General features: G+C 45.2%; 1 protein-coding gene across 6 annotated transcripts in view; it reads left to right on the top strand.

The window, feature by feature from the left end:
• The window catches only part of col6a4a (collagen, type VI, alpha 4a), a 48,565-nt gene extending 29,526 nt beyond the window's left edge, over positions 1-19,039 (top strand). For 4 of the 6 annotated variants that reach the window (XM_035608107.2, XM_035608108.2, XM_047335024.1 and 1 more), the window contains 28 exons: positions 373-426; positions 559-630; positions 720-746; positions 857-901; positions 1,424-1,477; positions 2,428-2,490; positions 3,292-3,357; positions 3,464-3,517; positions 4,596-4,631; positions 4,720-4,782; positions 4,859-4,921; positions 5,332-5,394; positions 5,567-5,629; positions 8,339-8,389; positions 8,481-8,516; positions 8,761-8,823; positions 8,916-8,978; positions 9,599-9,634; positions 9,715-9,751; positions 10,782-10,793; positions 11,130-11,623; positions 12,762-12,852; positions 13,462-14,115; positions 14,532-14,613; positions 14,880-15,034; positions 15,694-15,864; positions 17,252-17,299; positions 18,434-19,039. In XM_035608107.2, coding sequence (XP_035464000.2) covers positions 373-426; positions 559-630; positions 720-746; positions 857-901; positions 1,424-1,477; positions 2,428-2,490; positions 3,292-3,357; positions 3,464-3,517; positions 4,596-4,631; positions 4,720-4,782; positions 4,859-4,921; positions 5,332-5,394; positions 5,567-5,629; positions 8,339-8,389; positions 8,481-8,516; positions 8,761-8,823; positions 8,916-8,978; positions 9,599-9,634; positions 9,715-9,751; positions 10,782-10,793; positions 11,130-11,623; positions 12,762-12,852; positions 13,462-14,115; positions 14,532-14,613; positions 14,880-15,034; positions 15,694-15,864; positions 17,252-17,299; positions 18,434-18,606 — 2,889 coding nt within the window. In that variant the 3' untranslated portion in view covers positions 18,607-19,039. The remainder of the gene's footprint in view (positions 1-372; positions 427-558; positions 631-719; positions 747-856; positions 902-1,423; positions 1,478-2,427; positions 2,491-3,291; positions 3,358-3,463; positions 3,518-4,595; positions 4,632-4,719; positions 4,783-4,858; positions 4,922-5,331; positions 5,395-5,566; positions 5,630-8,338; positions 8,390-8,480; positions 8,517-8,760; positions 8,824-8,915; positions 8,979-9,598; positions 9,635-9,714; positions 9,752-10,781; positions 10,794-11,129; positions 11,624-12,761; positions 12,853-13,461; positions 14,116-14,531; positions 14,614-14,879; positions 15,035-15,693; positions 15,865-17,251; positions 17,300-18,433) is intronic. The other 2 variants (XM_047335026.1, XM_047335027.1) reach the window with 2 other exon arrangements.
• Positions 19,040-19,427: the final 388 nt, after the last annotated feature.

Consider the following 19,427-nt stretch of genomic DNA (forward strand, 5'->3'; position numbering starts at 1 on the left):
TTTAATGCACCGCGATGTCCCTTGTGTGGACACAAAGGATTTTCAAGAGGAGAGAATTTTAAAGTATTTTTTAAAACTAGATCCTTGTTTTAATGAAAACAAACTTGACACATGACTTGACGTAAGCCGAAGAACATGGACAGATGTTGTGTTTCGTGTATTAAATGTAAACGCAGCCGTCACACGATTGTTGATGTACAAAGTCCAAGTGCCTCGAAAAAGGAACAGCAACAGAATGAATAAGAGCAGAAACCGTGTTGACGTGACGCTGCCGTGTTCCAAACACTTCTATGAACGATTTGAACAGTCGGGGGTCGACGACGGCTGAGGAGAATTCTGTCTGAAGCCGTTTGTGTTTGTTTCTATTGACAGGGTCCGTCGGGACAGAAGGGTTTCCAAGGGTACCCTGGAGACGAGGGCGTCGCTGTGAGTCGCTCTTCATTCCATCAAATGAAATCACCTGTAGATTTACCCGCATTGTAATCAGGAGGTCGTCATTTGTAATGGTTCATATATTTGGAATCTCTTTGCAAAACAACACTTTTTTGTCGGCCGCAGGGCGAGCGGGGTGGTCCCGGACCGAGCGGCCCCCAGGGCCTCCAGGGATGCTCCGGACTCAGAGGACAGAAGGTACCGCGCTGAAATACTGTCAGTTATCATTTCATGTCACGTGACTTGGAAGCCGCCAGATGCTGACGATGGCGTGTTTGTGTCCACAGGGCTACCGAGGCCTGCGCGGGAACAGGGTGAGTGTTGCAGTCAGGAAGTGAAGCCGCGCGCTGGCGTGGTGTCCTCAGGAATGTTTGGATAAACAAGAGAACTGCTGACGCTCCGGTTCTCCCTCAACATCTCACAGGGTGAAGACGGAGAGGACGGACTGGACGGAGTCAACGGAGAACAGGTACAGCAGCCACACATCTGATCACCTGACTCGGGAGGAGCAAAGAGAACCGTTCAACATCATCATCACCATCAAGTGACCTCCTCAGGGAGTCGTCCGTGTGTTGTGGGAGGAGCCAAAGGAGTCTGATAGTGACTCCGCCCCGAGTGATTAGGGGCCCTAACGTGAATGTAAACTTCATGACGCGTCGACCTCACGAGGTCCAGCAGCGTCTGAAACACTAGGCGGCGACACGAGCCACGTCCAACACATTGGTGGAAAGAAATGTGTCCCATCGTTTAGTTTACAGTAGTACAGTGTCTCTTTAAATCGCCCCTCGGATTTTCCAATGGGGGAAAAGTTGATCTTAGTTATTCACCATCTGTCACTAGAGTCTAACATCAGATGTGATGAGGTGAAGACTTTGTTTGTCTCCGGTTTTTGTTTTTCGTGGGAGGAAATGAGACGGTGTGTTCAGGGAACCAGCTGATCAGTTGGATTTTCAGGCTCTTGGTGCTGAGCTGTTTTTCTTTGTGTTTTCAGGGAGCGACGGGAAGCGACGGAGGTCGAGGAGAGAGAGGAAACCCAGGAAACTCAGTAAAAAGGATTTACTTCACATTATTAATTGATAATATTCATTTAGAAACATCTCATCACTGTTCGTCTTTATTTCAAACTAGCAAACTCACATTTTAGTGAAAATCCAGCATTTTACCTTGAGGCTAGACATTTTCAACAGATTTAAAGAATGTACAGTAATTGGTCATGGTAATGCATAATTACGTTTCATTTCATGGTTAAACTCCTGAAAAGGCGCCCATAATGTAATGTATTATTATATATTATTAAAGTGATATATATTCTTGTTAATTATAAAATCTCATTGGATTGTTTAAATGACATTTTAGTATACTGAAGTATTTTCTATCATTTAAATTTTTTATGAATAATAACTCACTTATTTGTATTAACATTCATATTATTTCTGGTAATATTATATTTTCTAATCGTTATTTAAACTATTTTAGATCTTTAAAACGCTTAGATTTTTTTTAGATCCTACAATAATTGTTGATTTCATCATTTAAGTAAATTTTGATGGAAATGGAAACTTTTGATGGACATAAATAATGATCAACTCTATGAAATAATTATTGATAAACATTAGTAGTTGTTGAAATAATTGTCTTATGAGTTCTTGTGTGATTTGTGATTAAGTGTTGTGTCATTGATTTGCATTTCCAAATTTTACAGATGCTCAGACATGAAGACTTCATAATATTTATTTATTAACTTAATTAGTTAACATTAACTCGTAATAGATTTTTGTTCAGTTTTTTGATTTTTCAGTTCATTTATTTCATCTTCCTGTAGCCAGGTAGTGTCTTTAGAGGAGAACAAACGTGATTTATTAACCTGAGAGACGCATCACGCGACAAAGCGTCTCTGCAGTTCAGTGGAATTACCCCTTCGGCTGGGACGAGGGTTTGACCTCTGACCTCTGACCGCGGGATCGGTCGATTGACGGGTTGAACTGTCGTCCTCAGGGTATCCCAGGTATCAGGGGGGAGGCGGGGCTGAAAGGACAGCGAGGACTGAGAGGAGATCCGGTGAGTATACCAGTGTAACAAACACCGTCCTGAAGCGTTGCATTATGGGATACTGTGACTGTCGGGATCAACAGGAAGATAAAATCTATTGAAAGTGTCTTTTCTTCCATCAGACGTCACGCTACTTTTCTTAAATATGTCCTGTTCTCATCATCGTCATCATCGTTATGGTTTTGTTTCTCAGCTTCATATGAGAAAATGTCCTGGACGATCTTTTCTCTCAGGATGTGAACCCTGATGAAACTGACATGTACGGCTAAAGTGGACGGACTTCATATTTTTATCATGTTCGGAGGTTCATGGTGAGAGTTTTCACTACTGTTCGACTCCGCCTCCACTCTGTGATTATTGAGTAAAGGTAAAAGCACCTGATGGTGGTGTATTTTTGTTTATATCGTTTAACTGTCAATCTCGGTTTTGAGTCATAATGACACGATGATGATGATGATTAAGAGGCGGAGTCGGAGAGTCTGATGCTGACAGCGCAGTAAACAGTATTTCCTAACAAAGTCGGCTCTGGTTTCCCATGAGCCTCGTTGGTTTGGTTCTGACCAGCAGATCCTGCTTGATAAGGAAACGTCTGTCGGGACTCTCAGAGTGTTGAGTGCGGTTATAAGGGCGGCCCTTTGTCCTAAATGTACTGAGACAGAGACGGAGCATTTCTATGGAGACAAACATTCTGTCTGTGAGATGATGATACACCCACAGAGACGCCATGCACTGACCACTTGTTGACGCTGGTCTCCGTCTTCCTGATTCGCCTGCATTGATATTTCCCTAATGCTGCTGGTTTGTCATTAGGGTGAACCGGGCGCCGACAACAACACCCCGGGATCCAGAGGACAGCCCGGCAACCCGGGTTTACCGGTAAGACGCGTCACACGTCACGTGTCACCATAGGCGAAAATGCTGTGAGGCAGCAAGGCGTCAAGCTGCATCACTCTGCTGAAACCTGCCTTGTTTAAATCCACAGGGGGTGCCGGGTCAGGACGGGCGGCCGGGAGAGAGCGGCATCGTCGGAAACCCGGTGAGATTTTTGTTTTTTTGTTTTTACCTTCGTGCTTTAACACATAAAGCAAAGAAGAAGTGTATTTAAAAGGTGATTTTACATGTTAAAGATGAGAAGTATGTTTATGTGAGCGTGGACACAGACAGGACACATTAATGTTAAAGATGCAACACGACCATATGATGAAATACACTCACGTCCTCGTGACGTGACTCGGTCGAGGCTTTGACAAATGAACTGTCGAGTAGAATTGACTGAAAATCTGATTTGAGTAATCTGAAATTTTAAATGAGACATGGAGAATTATTTTTTGGTTCGTTCATCATTGATTCATTCAAAGACTCAAGCTCGAATAAAATAATTTTTTGGGTCCAATGCCAATACCAATATTAGAAAATGTTTGTTTTTTTGAGATTTATTGAACTATACTCATATTCTCATATACATATATATATATATATATATATATATATATATATATATATATATATATATATATATATATATAGAGAGAGAGATTCCTGAGATGTCGTTATCAAACCTCGATGAGAATGAAATGTAACTGAGGTTTGATATTTTAGTTTAATCATGAACTTTATTATAAATAACTATAAATGAAAAGGAAACAAATACAACCAAATATAAAGAACTTGAATTAAATAATAATTAAATAAACTGTTTTTTCGTAAACATTGTTTATTCTGTAAATTGAAGGTTTTCATATCGGCAAACGTAAACGTTTATACAGATTTTTGATCAGCCAACTGATAAATTGGTCAGACGCCTTCGAAGACTGTCGGAAAGTTGGAAATCCAATTATTGATTTTATTTTATTTTATATTTTCTGTCGAGATAACGGTTGAAGTTTGGTTTTGTCGGCAGGTTTTTGAGTTTGTTTAACTCGAGGATCTGACTGTTCAATATTTCTGCTCTTTAAAACACAAACCGTCGGGAGCATTTGTCGCGTCTTCAGTTTGTTTGTTTCCGGCCCCTGAGGCCCCGCCCACTCCTGTCTGGCTCTGCAGCTGTTTCAGCCTCGTCTCGTTTGTGTCAGTGTGATAACGTGAAACTCTGATGTTGTTTCTCTGCCGTTCAGGGTCCGGATGGGAGGAGAGGCTCGCTCGGCGACAAGGTGGGAGAGCAAACAAAACGTCGGCGCTGTGAGTGGTGGTTTCTATGACGACCGAAGCCCTTCTAACTGTGTGTGTGTCCTTCCGAAGGGGGCGCCTGGAAACCCGGGAGATGCAGGAGTACCAGGCAGCCCCGGTGCTTCTGGTCCACAGGTGAGTCATGGCGGCAGCAGAACAGCGGTTCGTTATCCGGGGACGCGTCGCCAACATGTCGCTGTCGTTTCCACAGGGTCCCCGAGGGGTCAGAGGTCAACCTGGACCCAGAGGAATCGCCGGTCTGCCCGGACCTCAGGTCAGTCTACGATCCCCGTTTGACCCACTGCTCCTAGACTGAGGAAATGCATCTGGAAGAGAAAAAAAAGTGTGATGACAGGACCTCAGTGATGTCAGTTGCATTTGGTCCGAAACTTTGATATGAAAACATATAATCAGGTTTTTATTTAATTCAACACTTAGTATATGTTCATGTTTATTGTGTTTATTCCTGAAGAGAAAAATTAAATCCAAACTCTCATGGTCGTAAATTCTCTGAGTTTCATCGTTGTCACTGTTCCTTGATTAACGATTTGTGGGAAGTTGTTTCCCACGCTCGACGCCTTGAATCACCGAGCGTCACAGATCTGGAGACGCTGGTGTCACCGACGTCTGGGACTCGTCTGGTTACATCCTGATTATCTTGCTCTGATTTATTCTTCCCTGCAGGGAGGACCAGGAAGCGCTGGAGCTCCGGGCCCCGCCGGGCGCCGCGGAGCTAACGGACAGAAGGTGTGTGACATCGTCTCGTCTATAATAGTAGAAAACGTGTCGAGAAGAGATCAGACCTGGTTATTAAACCATGAGTTTATAGTATATTATATATAATTAATGTCATCTGGATTAGACTACATTGAAAACTAGGTGAGTTAATAAAAATGAATCATTGTTGTTGTTGTTGAAGGGCCAACCAGGCGACCCGGGGGCGAAGGGTGTTCCAGGATCACTGGGACCCAGAGGAATGGCTGTAAGAGGCTGAACGGCTGCACTGTCTGTGTTTACTGAAGTTGAATATATTGTCCATAACTCTGTGTTCATATATGAGTTAAATATAGTTCCATGAGGTGGTCCGACCTCCGTGTGAGTCTCCATGTTTCTACGTCGTGTTGAATACGGTTGTTGAACTAAACGCTCCAGAATACGTCACGTTCACGTAGAATTTTCAGACGTTGCCGGAAATGGAATCAGCGGTGCGCCGCCATAAAGTGTCCCCTGTTGGGTTCTCAGTTGGTTGCGGTTTGCAACTTTACCACCAGATGGCGCCAGAAAATTAAACAAATTACACACTGGAGCTTTAAAGTAAAAGACTCTGTCTCTGTCTCTGACTCTGTCTCTGTCTCTGTCTCTGACTCTGTCTCTGTCTCTGTCTCTGTCTCTCTGTCTCTGACTCTGTCTCTGTCTCTGACTCTGACTCTGTCTCTGTCTCTCTGACTCTCTGTCTCTGTCTCTGTCTCTGACTCTGTCTCTGACTCTGTCTCTGTCTCTGTCTCTCTGACTCTCTGTCTCTGTCTCTGTCTCTGACTCTCTGTCTCTGTCTCTGACTCTGTCTCTGACTCTGTCTCTGTCTCTGTCTCTCTGTCTCTGACTCTCTGTCTCTGTCTCTGACTCTGTCTCTGACTCTGTCTCTGTCTCTGTCTCTCTGACTCTCTGTCTCTGTCTCTGTCTCTGACTCTCTGTCTCTGTCTCTGACTCTGTCTCTCTGACTCTCTGTCTCTGTCTCTGTCTCTGTCTCTCTGACTCTCTGTCTCTGTCTCTGTCTCTGACTCTGTCTCTGTCTCTGTCTCTCTGACTCTCTGTCTCTGTCTCTGTCTCTGACTCTGTCTCTGTCTCTGACTCTCTGACTCTCTGTCTCTGTCTCTGTCTCTGTCTCTGACTCTGTCTCTGTCTCTGACTCTCTGACTCTCTGTCTCTGTCTCTGTCTCTGTCTCTGACTCTGTCTCTGTCTCTGTCTCTGACTCTGTCTCTGTCTCTGTCTCTGACTCTGTCTCTGTCTCTCTGACTCTCTGTCTCTGACTCTGACTCTCTGTCTCTCTGACTCTCTGTCTCTGTCTCTGACTCTGACTCTCTGTCTCTGTCTCTGTCTCTGTCTCTGTCTCTGACTCTGTCTCTGACTCTGACTCTCTGTCTCTGTCTCTGACTCTGACTCTCTGTCTCTGTCTCTGACTCTGTCTCTGTCTCTGTCTCTCTGTCTCTGTCTCTGTCTCTCTGACTCTCTGTCTCTGTCTCTGTCTCTGACTCTGTCTCTGACTCTGTCTCTGTCTCTGTCTCTGACTCTGTCTCTGTCTCTGACTCTCTGTCTCTCTGTCTCTGTCTCTGACTCTGACTCTGTCTCTCTGTGTCTGACTCTCTGACTCTCTGACTCTCTGACTCTCTGTCTCTGACTCTGTCTCTGTCTCTGACTCTCTGTCTCTCTGTCTCTGTCTCTGACTCTGTCTCTGTCTCTGTGTCTGACTCTCTGACTCTCTGACTCTGTCTCTGTCTCTGTGTCTGTCTCTAACTCTCTGTCTCTGACTCTCTGACTCTCTGTCTCTGTCTCTGACTCTGTCTCTGACTCTGTCTCTGACTCTCTGACTCTCTGTCTCTGACTCTGTCTCTGTCTCTGTCTCTGTCTCTGACTCTCTGACTCTCTGTCTCTGTCTCTGACTCTCTATCTCTGACTCTCTGTCTCTGTCTCTGACTCTCTGTCTCTGTCTCTGTGTCTGTCTCTGTCTCTCTGACTCTGACTCTGTCTCTGACTCTGTCTCTGTCTCTGTCTCTCTGACTCTCTGTCTCTGTCTCTGTCTCTCTGTCTCTGACTCTGTCTCTCTGTCTCTCTGACTCTCTGTCTCTGACTCTCTGTCTCTGTCTCTGACTCTCTGTCTCTGTCTCTGACTCTCTGACTCTGACTCTCTGTCTCTGTCTCTGTCTCTGACTCTCTGTCTCTGACTCTCTGTCTCTGTCTCTCTGACTCTCTGTCTCTGTCTCTGACTCTCTGTCTCTGTCTCTGTCTCTGTCTCTGACTCTGTCTCTGTCTCTGTCTCTGACTCTGTCTCTGTCTCTGTCTCTGTCTCTGACTCTCTGACTCTCTGACTCTCTGTCTCTGACTCTCTGTCTCTGTCTCTGTGTCTGTCTCTGTCTCTCTGACTCTGACTCTCTGTCTCTGTCTCTGACTCTCTGTCTCTGACTCTCTGACTCTCTGTCTCTGACTCTCTCTCTCTGTCTCTGACTCTCTGTCTCTGACTCTCTGACTCTCTGTCTCTGTCTCTGTCTCTGACTCTCTGTCTCTGTCTCTGACTCTGTCTCTGTCTCTGTCTCTGACTCTCTGTCTCTGACTCTCTGTCTCTGACTCTCTGTCTCTCTGTCTCTGTCTCTGACTCTGTCTCTCTGTCTCTGTGTCTGACTCTCTGTCTCTGACTCTCTGTCTCTGTCTCTGACTCTCTGTGTCTGTCTCTGTCTCTGTGTCTGACTCTCTGACTCTGTCTCTGTCTCTGTGTCTGTCTCTAACTCTCTGTCTCTGACTCTGTCTCTGTCTCTGACTCTCTGTCTCTGTCTCTGTCTCTGTCTCTAACTCTCTGTCTCTGACTCTGTCTCTGTCTCTGACTCTCTGTCTCTGTCTCTGACTCTCTGACTCTCTGTCTCTGTCTCTGACTCTCTGTCTCTGTCTCTGTCTCTGTCTCTGACTCTCTGTCTGCTGCAGGGTGAGGATGGTAGAGACGGTCATGGACCTGCAGGACCTAAAGGTGGCAAGGTAGATCAGATCCTAATGATCAAAATATTTAAAAAATGTAAAGGGTAGATTTTGTTCCACATGTGAAGAAGCGTCTGGTTTGTGTTGACAGGGAGATGCTGGTTTCCCTGGTTACCCCGGTCTACAGGTGAGCATGTGTCACGCTCACATTGAATCGTCTGCAGCTTTTCGCTGACGCTGAAATCAGTGATGTGTTTACACACGAGCACATTCCTGTTCACAAGAGTTTTTTAACAAGATGCTGAGTTTATCCAGATTCTGTCAGAGCCCTGAGACAAGAAACTCCTCCATCAGTCAGGATCGTCGGGGAAAGTCCTGAGCTGGGAGCGTTTTTCCTTCAGGGATGACGTTTGTGTTTGTTTCCTCCTCAGGGTGAGGACGGCCTGCAGGGACCCGGAGGATTTCCAGGCCCTAAAGGGAACCAAGGACGAGGGGTGAGGGGGATTTGATCTTGTATGTTTTCATTTTTTAATCTGATGTGGTTCTGCTTCATCATCGACTTTTGTTTCTGGTCTGATTGATGCAGGGGAACTCGGGCCTGTCTGGAGAGTCGGGAGTGGGCGGAGAACCGGGATATCCAGGACACACAGTGAGTGTCGTCGTCATCGTCATCTTCGTCCTTCTGACGACACAGCGTCTTATCTGTGACTTTTATTGTGAAGTTAAAGATATTTCAGCGTTTATATTAATGGTTTGTTTAGTCGTGATGACTGGCAGATCCTCAACAGACTGAAACTGTCAGTTAAACTTCAATCATCGCTTAAACAATAAAATAAATTAAAATCAGGTTTAGTCTTTAAAGTAGAATTTATTTGGAAAAAAACAACAAATCAAACGATATTTAGAATTTCAATAAAGTGCAAATGTCAGAGTAAATAAGATATTTTTAAAAAAATCAATAAATGCTAAGATTTAGTTTACAAACCCTTAAGACAAAGAAAGTTTATTATAAATTACTGTAAATATACATAAATAAAAAATTCAAGAACTTGAATTAAGAAAAAAAACGTTTCTGCTTTATTTATTCTGTAAAATAAAAGTTATAAAATAAATATATATAAAATATACATTTTTGTTGCACCTCAGCAACCTGAAGGTGTAAAAACTCCTGTGCTGTGGTTCGTTGTTACATTAATTGATGACGACAACAGAATGAAGAGAAAAAGGTCAATATTACTAATAATATGAATAATAAGTATTTCTCCTCAGGGTTCCAGAGGTCCTCCTGGAGGCAAAGGCATGACTGTGAGTTCACCTTTCAATACTAACTGGTGTCGACAGAAATATCAAAACCCAGAAATGAGTGTTTCCACATGTTTCCTCAGGAGTGTCAGCTGATCACCTACATCAGAGACAACTGTGGTAAGTGAAACAATGTTCTCCATCTTTCACTTTATTTAATTTATTACCACAATAAAGTACAACGTATCTACAGCTAGAAACGCTATGAGAGAGACGCTCCACCCACACTGTATATTGTATATTATATGTAATATTCAACATGTGTTAAAGCGTGTTCAATCGCAGGTGAAGGTTATTGACAAAACGATGAGGTTATTAGAATTGGAGGCTTATTAGACGGACACAGGCCAGTGAGACTAAGACCTGATGAGCAGATTATTTTTATTCTGTTCGACTGTACGTGCCTTTAGCGTGATTTCCCATCCGTAAGCATTAGGCGACAATTTCTGCCCGTTACCGCGGCGCACCGCTGTGATTAAGTTCTCATCATGTCAAAGAAGATTGCGAAAAGTGATTAAACTCGTCAGGTGAAGAGTGAAAACAGAAATCAAGGTCGCTGGTGCGGGTACCGAGGGCGCTGCAGCGCCTCCCCAGGCAACGGGCTGTAGCTGCACGGCAAAAAAAGTTTATAAAACTGAGAGGATCGCGGATTTCAGTGGTGGTAGTAACTAGTCACAGAAGTTGAATATATTGTCCATAACTCTGATATAATGAGTTAAATATAGTTCCATGAGGTGGACCGACCTCCGTGTGAGTCTCCATGTTTCTACGTCGTGTTGAATATGGTTGTTGAACTAAACGCTCCAGAATACGTCGCGTTCACGTTGAATTTTCAGACGATGCTGGAAACAGGAAATGGAATCAGCGGCGCGCCGCCATAAAGTGTCCCCTGTCCGGTGCTCAGGTGCTACGGTTTACAACTTTACCACCAGATGCCGCCAGAAAATTACAAAAATTACACACTGGGGCTTGAACTTATACAAAATCATGACTGTTGCTGCAGCGTTTTAAACAAAGTCATCATACAGACTTTGTTTCTGCACAACCAACTCTGACTGACCTCAGCGTCTCTGATAGTTCAAACTCATCCTTTCCCTAAATTCCTTTTTATTTAAATATACTGATCTCAGTTGTTTTCTTCTCTTCCCAGTTTGTTCCATCGGTACGTACCTTCACTTCTACCAACAGAACAATGTGGCGACTGCAGAGCACTGAACCTCCTCCGTGTCCTCGGCGTCAGACCTTCGGGATGGACGACCGGGGCGATTTCCTGTGATCTAATTCGAGAATTGGTTAAAACTGTGGTGACTAGAATGTGACCCGGTAGAAGTTCAGACCTCCACCGAGGCCCAACAGTACTTCAACTCAATCACTCACCAAATCTCACTCATAGAATCAGTCACTAAATGTGTCACATGAAAACAATCAGACTTTACTTTTACTGAACTTACACGATTTATCGTTTTGTCCACGTGAAGTCTTCTTTGTTGGTTTTCAGATCGATCGGAGTGTCCGGCCTATCCCACCGAGCTGGTGTTTGGACTGGACATGTCGGCGGACGTGACCCCGGATGCCTTTGAGACGCAACGGTCTGCCCTCCTCTCTCTGCTGGACGGCATCGCCATCGCCGAGAGCAACTGTCCATCAGGCGCACGGGTCGCTGTGGTTGGATACAGCGCTTACACCAAGTACCTGGTCCGCTTCCAGGACTACCGCCGCAAGAAGCAGCTCGTCGAGTCCGTACAGAACATCGCCTTGGAGAGGACGTCCAACCGACGGCAGCTAGCGGCCGCCATGCGCTTTGTGGGTCAGAACGTCTTTAAGCGTGTCCGAGCAGGAGCGATGATGAGGAAGGTGGCAGTGTTTTTCTCTAACGGGCCCTCACAGGACGTTAACGACCTTGTCTCTGCCGTGATGGAGTACCGGGCCCTCAACATCGTCCCGGCTGTCGTCTCTCTGAGGAACGCCCCCGCTATCAGTCGGGCCCTGGAGGTAGGTTTGATTCCTCAAAACTCCAAAACCTGAGACAGAGACAGAGCTTTGTTCCACATATGAGGTGCTGGTGCTTGTTCTGGATCTGGTTCCACGTAATTCCACCATGACAGGACTCCAGCAGTTAGAACCACTGACCTCAGGGGCTGTGGGAGGGGCTTTCTCAAACCTTCTCATACAAAATATAATGATTTGAAAAGTAAATCTATTTTTTTTATAAATGGAGCAAAACGATTCTGTTAGCCAGTAATCAGCCGTAACATTTTTCTTCTTCTGATGTTTGTTGATGAGTGGTACACTCTGTACCACCAGCTGGTACAGGGTGTTGACTATATAATGTTTTGTTCTAAAACCTGACAAAATGACGGTTCTCAAAACCAAGTAAGATGTCAATCAAATATCAACTCTCTACTTCCCATTAAACACCAGCGAAGAAGGCAATTTTAATTGAACATAAATTTGAGAGTCATCTGCGTAAAGATTATATCGGGTTCGTTTATGATACGGCCCAGTGGTCGAGTCTATATACAGAACAACAAGGGACCGAGGATGGAGCCCTGGGGAACGCCACAATAAGAGGAAGTATCACCAAAGGTTTCACATTTGGGAAAATGAGAACACTCGTACCTGATCAGCAGGACCTGTGAACTCTGGGAATCTGCATCAGCAGTAAAAGTTTGGTGTCACATTCTTTATTCTTTATTCAATTTTGATTGTTTGTTCAAACTAACCCAACCAAAACTTCTCAAAGTCGTGTGTCTGAACATCTGTACCGTGATGTTTGTCAGACCTCGGCACAGCTCTGACTCACAACCAGCAAGCAGACCATCGTTATAACTCATGACAAACGATTTTGGCCGTTTCCCACTGTGGTGCCATTGACACGGAACATCTGAGCTGCTCGTCTGCTTCTGGCTTGGCTCACGGACTCAGGACTTGGTTCCAACTCCTTGTGCTCGCCGGTTAACGTTACATTCAGGGAGAGCTGCCAGACATTTGTTATCAGTGTTAAGAAACTGCAGCCATGACATACTTGAGCATCACGTGAGGAGAGGAAAGGAGTTTAATCCTGATTGATGAGACGTGTGTATTTTTTTGTCAGATGTGTGATTAACGACGTGATAATGTTTCTCCTCAGGCCGACGACTCAGGAAACTCCATGTTCACAGTGCTGGGGAGGGACATGGCTGCGGATCTGAGGAAGGTCAAGAACTGTGCCATCTGCTACGGTAAGCCCCGAGGCTCATGTTGAGATTAATATTCACACAAATCATTGTTAGAATAATCTGAAATGAACACGGAAAGTGGAATTCGGTTTTTAGGCAAACAGTAACATTTAATACATACATACATTCTTGCTGCAAGGGGACAAGTCAATACAGCAGCACAGTGTCGGAGTACTGAGGTTGTCCGACTACAGAAATACAGGAGATGCAAGGATATTTAAGCATGAGGGCGGTTCCCCTTTACAATGTACATCTGTGTGTTACTTGTTTACAGACAAAGTCACATTGCAGGGTCATGCATTTCCTGAGGTGTTTCTGCCTCTATAGTGGACAACAGGAAACACAACATCACGTCTGTATACAAGATACCAATACAGACTGTTCTCTCTACGATCAGCATGTTCTTTTTAACTAGTTATAATACATATTTTTCTGACAATCATGCAGTAATATTTCCTTCAACATTTCTGCTCCAGACCTTTTTACAGATGAAGATTTTGATGATAATAATCGTGTGTTCATCTCTGCACAAAGTCCAGAGAGTCTCAGAGTTAAATGTTCTGGTCAGCACATATTGCGCAGGTTTCTGGACAATGATGTTTGTTTGTTCAGACCCGTGCAGGCGCTCAGAGGAATGCGCCTTCATCCAGGAACAAGTGAAGCCTCAGGAGGTGGACGTGGACCTGGTCATGGTGGTGGACAGCTCCAGGGAGGTGCAGGCGGACGAGTACGCCGGCGTCCAGCAGCTGCTGGGCTCGGTGGTGGAGCAGCTGGCCGTGAGCTCGCAGCCCCGCCGGACCGACAACCAGGCCCGGGTGGCTGTCGTGCAGCAGAGCGGCACCCAGGCACCCAAGGTGGAGTTCGGCCTGCAGACCTACCAGGACCACGACGTGATGAGGACGCACCTGATCCAGAACATGCAGCAGCAGGGCGGCGCCTCGGCCCTGGGACAGACGCTGGAGTTCACCCTGAAGGAGGTGCTGCTGAAGGCCGGCCAGCCGCGGAGGAAGAGGGTGCTGCTCACCGTGGTCGGCACCGAGACGGCGTACGCCGACCGGGCCAAGCTGCGGTACGTCTCCCAGAAGGCCAAGTGTGAGGGCGTGGCCGTGTTCGTGGTGACGGTCGGCAATCGCTACAGCCGGGCGCAGGTGGAGGCGCTGGCCAGTCCGCCCGTTCAGCAGCACGTGATCCACGTCGGCAGGCTGATGGCCGAGGAGCAGGGCTACGCCCGGCGCTTCTTCAGGGTCTTCATGTCGGCCGTCAACAGTAAGACCAGAGACGGAACCATCGTCTGATGGGCCACACGCCCGCGGAACGTTCACACATCTGTAGTAATCATATCAGCAATAATCATCCAATAATATATCATCAGCAGCAAGACACACTCTGAATGACAGCTCCCTCAGCTATAACCAATCTAGACAGAGTTAAGCCACGCCCACCTAATTAACACAGACAGAAATAAATACATTTTAAAAATGTAGAAATGTAGAAGTAAATCAATAAATATAGAAATACATTAATAAATAAATGTAGAAATAAAACAATGAATAAATATTGATAGGTAAATTTGATTATTTATTTATAAATGTATTTTATTTATTATTGAGTCGTTTCTTTTTGGGGGGAATTTTGTTTCTGACTGTTTGGAAACATTGAAATCTCTGTGTTGTTTATTTCAGAGGGACTGAACTCGTATCCTCCGCCAGCTCTAAAACTGTCGTGTGATCAGCTGACCGGACAGGAGGGAGGACAGATCGACGGGTAAATGCCTGCAGAGGCACACTGTCCCAGACTGTAATAAATACAGATTATTATTATTGTTATTGCTGATGACGATCATGAGCTTGTTCTGGTCAATGAAATGAGACTATTTGCTGCTGTTCTTTGTGTTTAGCCTCTTTGGGCTCTGAGGGAAGTTTTAATGAACCAAGAAATCACAAAGATTAAAATCATAAATACACAGTGTGAACACCAGCAGTTACAACAGAGGAGGGGTCTGACTCACATGTCGGCTGCTGTGTGTCCAGTAAGGGGGAGGCGGAGCTGGAGGCGGAGCTAGAGGTGGAGATGGTGGAGGAGGCATTTCAGGAGCAGACAGGAGGACAGACTCTGATGGGCCAGCTGGACGTCACCGAGGCTCTGTTCAGAGGAGACGGCCAGGGATTCGTCTCAAGAGGCAACGGTAGCACACACACGCACACACACATACACACTGCCGACACACACACACAGACACACGCACAAACACATACACACTGCAGACAGACACACGCACACTTGCCCCTCAAACCACGTGTTTGCAGTCGAGAGGTCCGACATGACATGAAGTCAAAGCCTCCTGATCGCCCCCTGGTGTCTGGCTGCAGTACAGGTTCTAAGCCCCGCCCCCTCCATGTCATGTGAGCTCGTTCTTATCACTTATTTTTGTTCACATGTTCATATTTCTGTTCACTTTTGTTCTCATAAGTTATTTGAGCTGAGACGTCATGATGGACAGCCGACACTGACTCAGGATTGGTCGAGAGCGTGTGTGTGGGCGGGGCCTCGATAGCACGGCTCCGCTCCACGATCTCTACTGACGTGAAACTGAAACAACCACAGAAGATATTTTTCTTTGTCTGTCTTGTCAGCCCCGCCCTCGCGCTGTCGGCTCCGCCCTCTTCCTGTCCGCATGCTTCACGTTTCTCATCTTAACTGCACAAACTGTCGATCACGCCTCTTTTCAATCTGATTTTATTTGTTATTAACACAGTATGTGCTGTTCACACTGAACTAACCCCCTGCCTGCAGAGTGTGTGTGTGTGTGTGTGTGTGTAGTAAATGTGTGTGTTCTGCTTGCAGCCCGGTGTCAGCTGGAAGCCGACGCTGGTTCCCAGTGTAGCGACTCTGTCCACGTGTGGTTCTATGACCCTCGTGTGGCTGCATGCTCTCCCTTCTGGTACGGAGGTTGCGGCGGTAACGCAAACCGCTTTAACACGGAGGCTGAATGTGTGCGGACGTGTGGCTCCGACAGTAAGTCAACACGCGTCGCTGTGCTCTCATCCAATCAGCTGTGGTTCTACCTTCACCCTGTCCGCTTGGCTCCGCCCCCCTTTGTCCAGATCCATGTCATGGACATGTTCCATCAGACAGACAGACAGACAAAGATAGACAGACAGATAGGCAGAGTCTGAGAGAGAGACAGGGAGACAGAGAGAGAGAGAGAGAGAGACAAAGACAGACAGACAGACAGACAGGCAGACAGAGTCTGAGAGAGAGACAGGGAGACAGAGAGAGAGAGAGAGAGAGACAAAGACAGACAGACAGACAGACAGGCAGACAGAGTCTGAGAGAGAGACAGGGAGACAGCGAGAGAGAGAGAGAGACAAAGACAGACAGACAGACAGACAGACAGAGAGAGAGACAGACAGACAGACAGACAGACAGACAGACAGAGAGACAGACAGACAGACAGACAGAGAGAGAGAAAGACAAAGACAGACAGACAGACAGAGAGAGAGAAAGACAAAGACAGACAGACAGGCAGACAGAGTCTGAGAGAGAGACAGGGAGACAGCGAGAGAGAGAGAGAGACAAAGACAGACAGACAGACAGACAGACAGAGAGAGAGACAGACAGACAGACAGACAGAGAGAGAGAAAGACAAAGACAGACAGACAGACAGAGAGAGAGAGAGACAAAGACAGACAGACAGACAGACAGACAGAGAGAGAGACAGACAGACAGACAGACAGACAGACAGACAGACAGAGAGAGAGACAGACAGACAGACAGACAGACAGACAGACAGAGAGAGAGAAAGACAAAGACAGACAGACAGACAGAGAGACAGACAGACAGACAGAGAGAGAGAAAGACAAAGACAGACAGACAGACAGAGAGAGAGAAAGACAAAGACAGACAGACAGACAGAGAGAGAGACAGACAGACAGAGAGAGAGAGACAGACAGAGAGAGACAGAGAGACAGAGACAGAGAGACAGACAGACAGACAGACAGAGAGAGACAGAGAGACAGACAGAGAGATAGAGAGACAGACAGACAGACAGACAGAGAGAGACAGAGAGACAGACAGAGAGATAGAGAGACAGACAGACAGACAGACAGAGAGAGACAGACAGACAGGATCAAAGTGACGGATGAATAAAGGTTTGACAGTTTGAATCATTGGAGGCTGATGTGCCAGATCATTGATTCATAAACAGTCTCTAACTCTCTGAACGTGTTTGTAACTGGAGAAACTCTGAGTTGTGATGCGTTACATGTGTTTGTTCACTTCCTGCTGTTGTCTACTTCCTGTTTGTGATGTCAGGTGAAGCTGTGGTGTGTTCACTAACATTCTGTAGATTTAATATCTGCAAAGTCACGTCTGGTTCACTGTTTCTTTCTGTCTCTGACAGATCCCAACATCCTGCCGATGCCACAGCTCAACAGCTTCACCACAAAAGGTAAAAACATCTCGTCTTTATATAGTCGCTGATCGTCTTTATATACAGTCACTGATCGTCTTTATATACAGTCACTGATCGTCTTTATATACAGTCACTGTTCGTCTTTATATACAGTCACTGATCATCTTTATATACAGTCACTGATCGTCTTTATATACAGTCACTGATCATCTTTATATACAGTCAGTGATCGTCTTTATATACAGTCGCTGATCGTCTTTATATACAGTCACTGATCATCTTTATATACAGTCAGTGATCGTCTCTATATACAGTCTCTGATCGTCTTTATATACAGTCAGTGATCGTCTTTATATACAGTCAGTGATCGTCTTTATATACAGTCAGTGATCGTCTTTATATACAGTCACTGATCATCTTTATATACAGTCAGTGATGGTCTTTATATACAGTCAGTGATCGTCTTTATATACAGTCAGTGATGGTCTTTATATACAGTCAGTGATCATCTTTATATACAGTCAGTGATGGTCTTTATATACAGTCAGTGATCGTCTTTATATACAGTCAGTGATCGTCTCTATATACAGTCAGTGATCGTCTTTATATACAGTCAGTGATCGTCTCTATATACAGTCAGTGATGGTCTTTATATACAGTCAGTGATCGTCTTTATATACAGTCAGTGATCGTCTCTATATACAGTCACTGATCATCTTTATATACAGTCACTGATCATCTTTATATACAGTCACTGATCGTCTTTATATACAGTCACTGATCGTCTTTATATACAGTCGCTGATCGTCTTTATATACAGTCAGTGATCGTCTTTATATACAGTCAGTGATCGTCTTTATATACAGTCGCTGATCGTCTTTATATACAGTCAGTGATCGTCTTTATATACAGTCGCTGATCGTCTTTATATACAGTCACTGTTCGTCTTTATATACAGTCAGTGATCGTCTTTATATACAGTCGCTGATCGTCTTTATATACAGTCACTGTTCGTCTTTATATACAGTCAGTGATCGTCTTTATATACAGTCAGTGATGGTCTCTATATACAGTCAGTGATCGTCTTTATATACAGTCAGTGATCGTCTTTATATAGACTGTGATAAAGTGACTGATGCTATATGTGTACGCTCTGTGTCGTCCCCTCAGACGCCTGTTTCCTGGGTCAGGACCCCGGCGGATGTCAGAACTACACCATGCTCTGGTTCTTCGACACTGAACAGAACGAATGTTCTCGCTTCTGGTACGGCGGCTGCGGCGGCAACGAGAACCGCTTCGTGACGCAAGACGACTGCGAGAGCCTGTGTCTGACGAAGAGTTGATGAGGAGGACACAGGACAACCACCAGAGCGAGTTCATGAGTCATTTAAGAGCCGTCACCCGGCTGCTTCACCTCGTCTTCTTTCTTCAACGTGCACGTTTCCCTCCGAGCACTTCCTGTTTATAGAGTAAAAAAAAAAAAAAAAGAACCTTCACCTTTCTGCAACAGGAAACTGTCGCGCGTTGACGCAACACGTTGAAGCAACTCGTTGACGCAACACGGCAGACACTCGGGCCACTTTGTCTGGTGACGAACCTGGAGGCTGATGCGACAACAATCGATTCAGAAACGAACATGAAAATAAGTTAATGTAAATGAGCTTGGTGCTAAATGATTTTCCATCACTGGTCATTAAAGATCGATTTCACTCACGTTCAGTTATTCTTTTAAATTTTACTGCTGAAAAATAAAGTGACTGAAATATTAAAATGAAACTTTGTCGTCTTCTCTTTTTGTAACTTTCCCAAACTCCAGTTTTTCAATAAAGGAGGATGTCTGAGGATTTATGATATTTGTTGTAATCCAGCAACAGTTGAGATGTTCATTTTCTGTCAATCGACTAAACGATGAATCATCGGCTCGGGACGTCGGACAGGAAGTGGTACAAAGGTTCCTCTGAAATCAGTCACACCTCTGGTTCCTCCTGTTGACTGGAATTAAATAAAACTAATAAAACCTGTGAAGCGTCACTTCAACTGTAGAATCTGAACTCGTTCCGACGCCACAGTTTTAGTTTCTGTTCCCTGGACTCGAGATCAGCAGCTTTTAGTTTTCTGTGTTTCCAGCGTCGATACTAAATAAAACACCAACATGTCATGGATT

This window comes from Scophthalmus maximus, chromosome 10 (assembly GCF_022379125.1).
Source record: "Scophthalmus maximus strain ysfricsl-2021 chromosome 10, ASM2237912v1, whole genome shotgun sequence".
NCBI lineage: Eukaryota > Metazoa > Chordata > Actinopteri > Pleuronectiformes > Scophthalmidae > Scophthalmus > Scophthalmus maximus.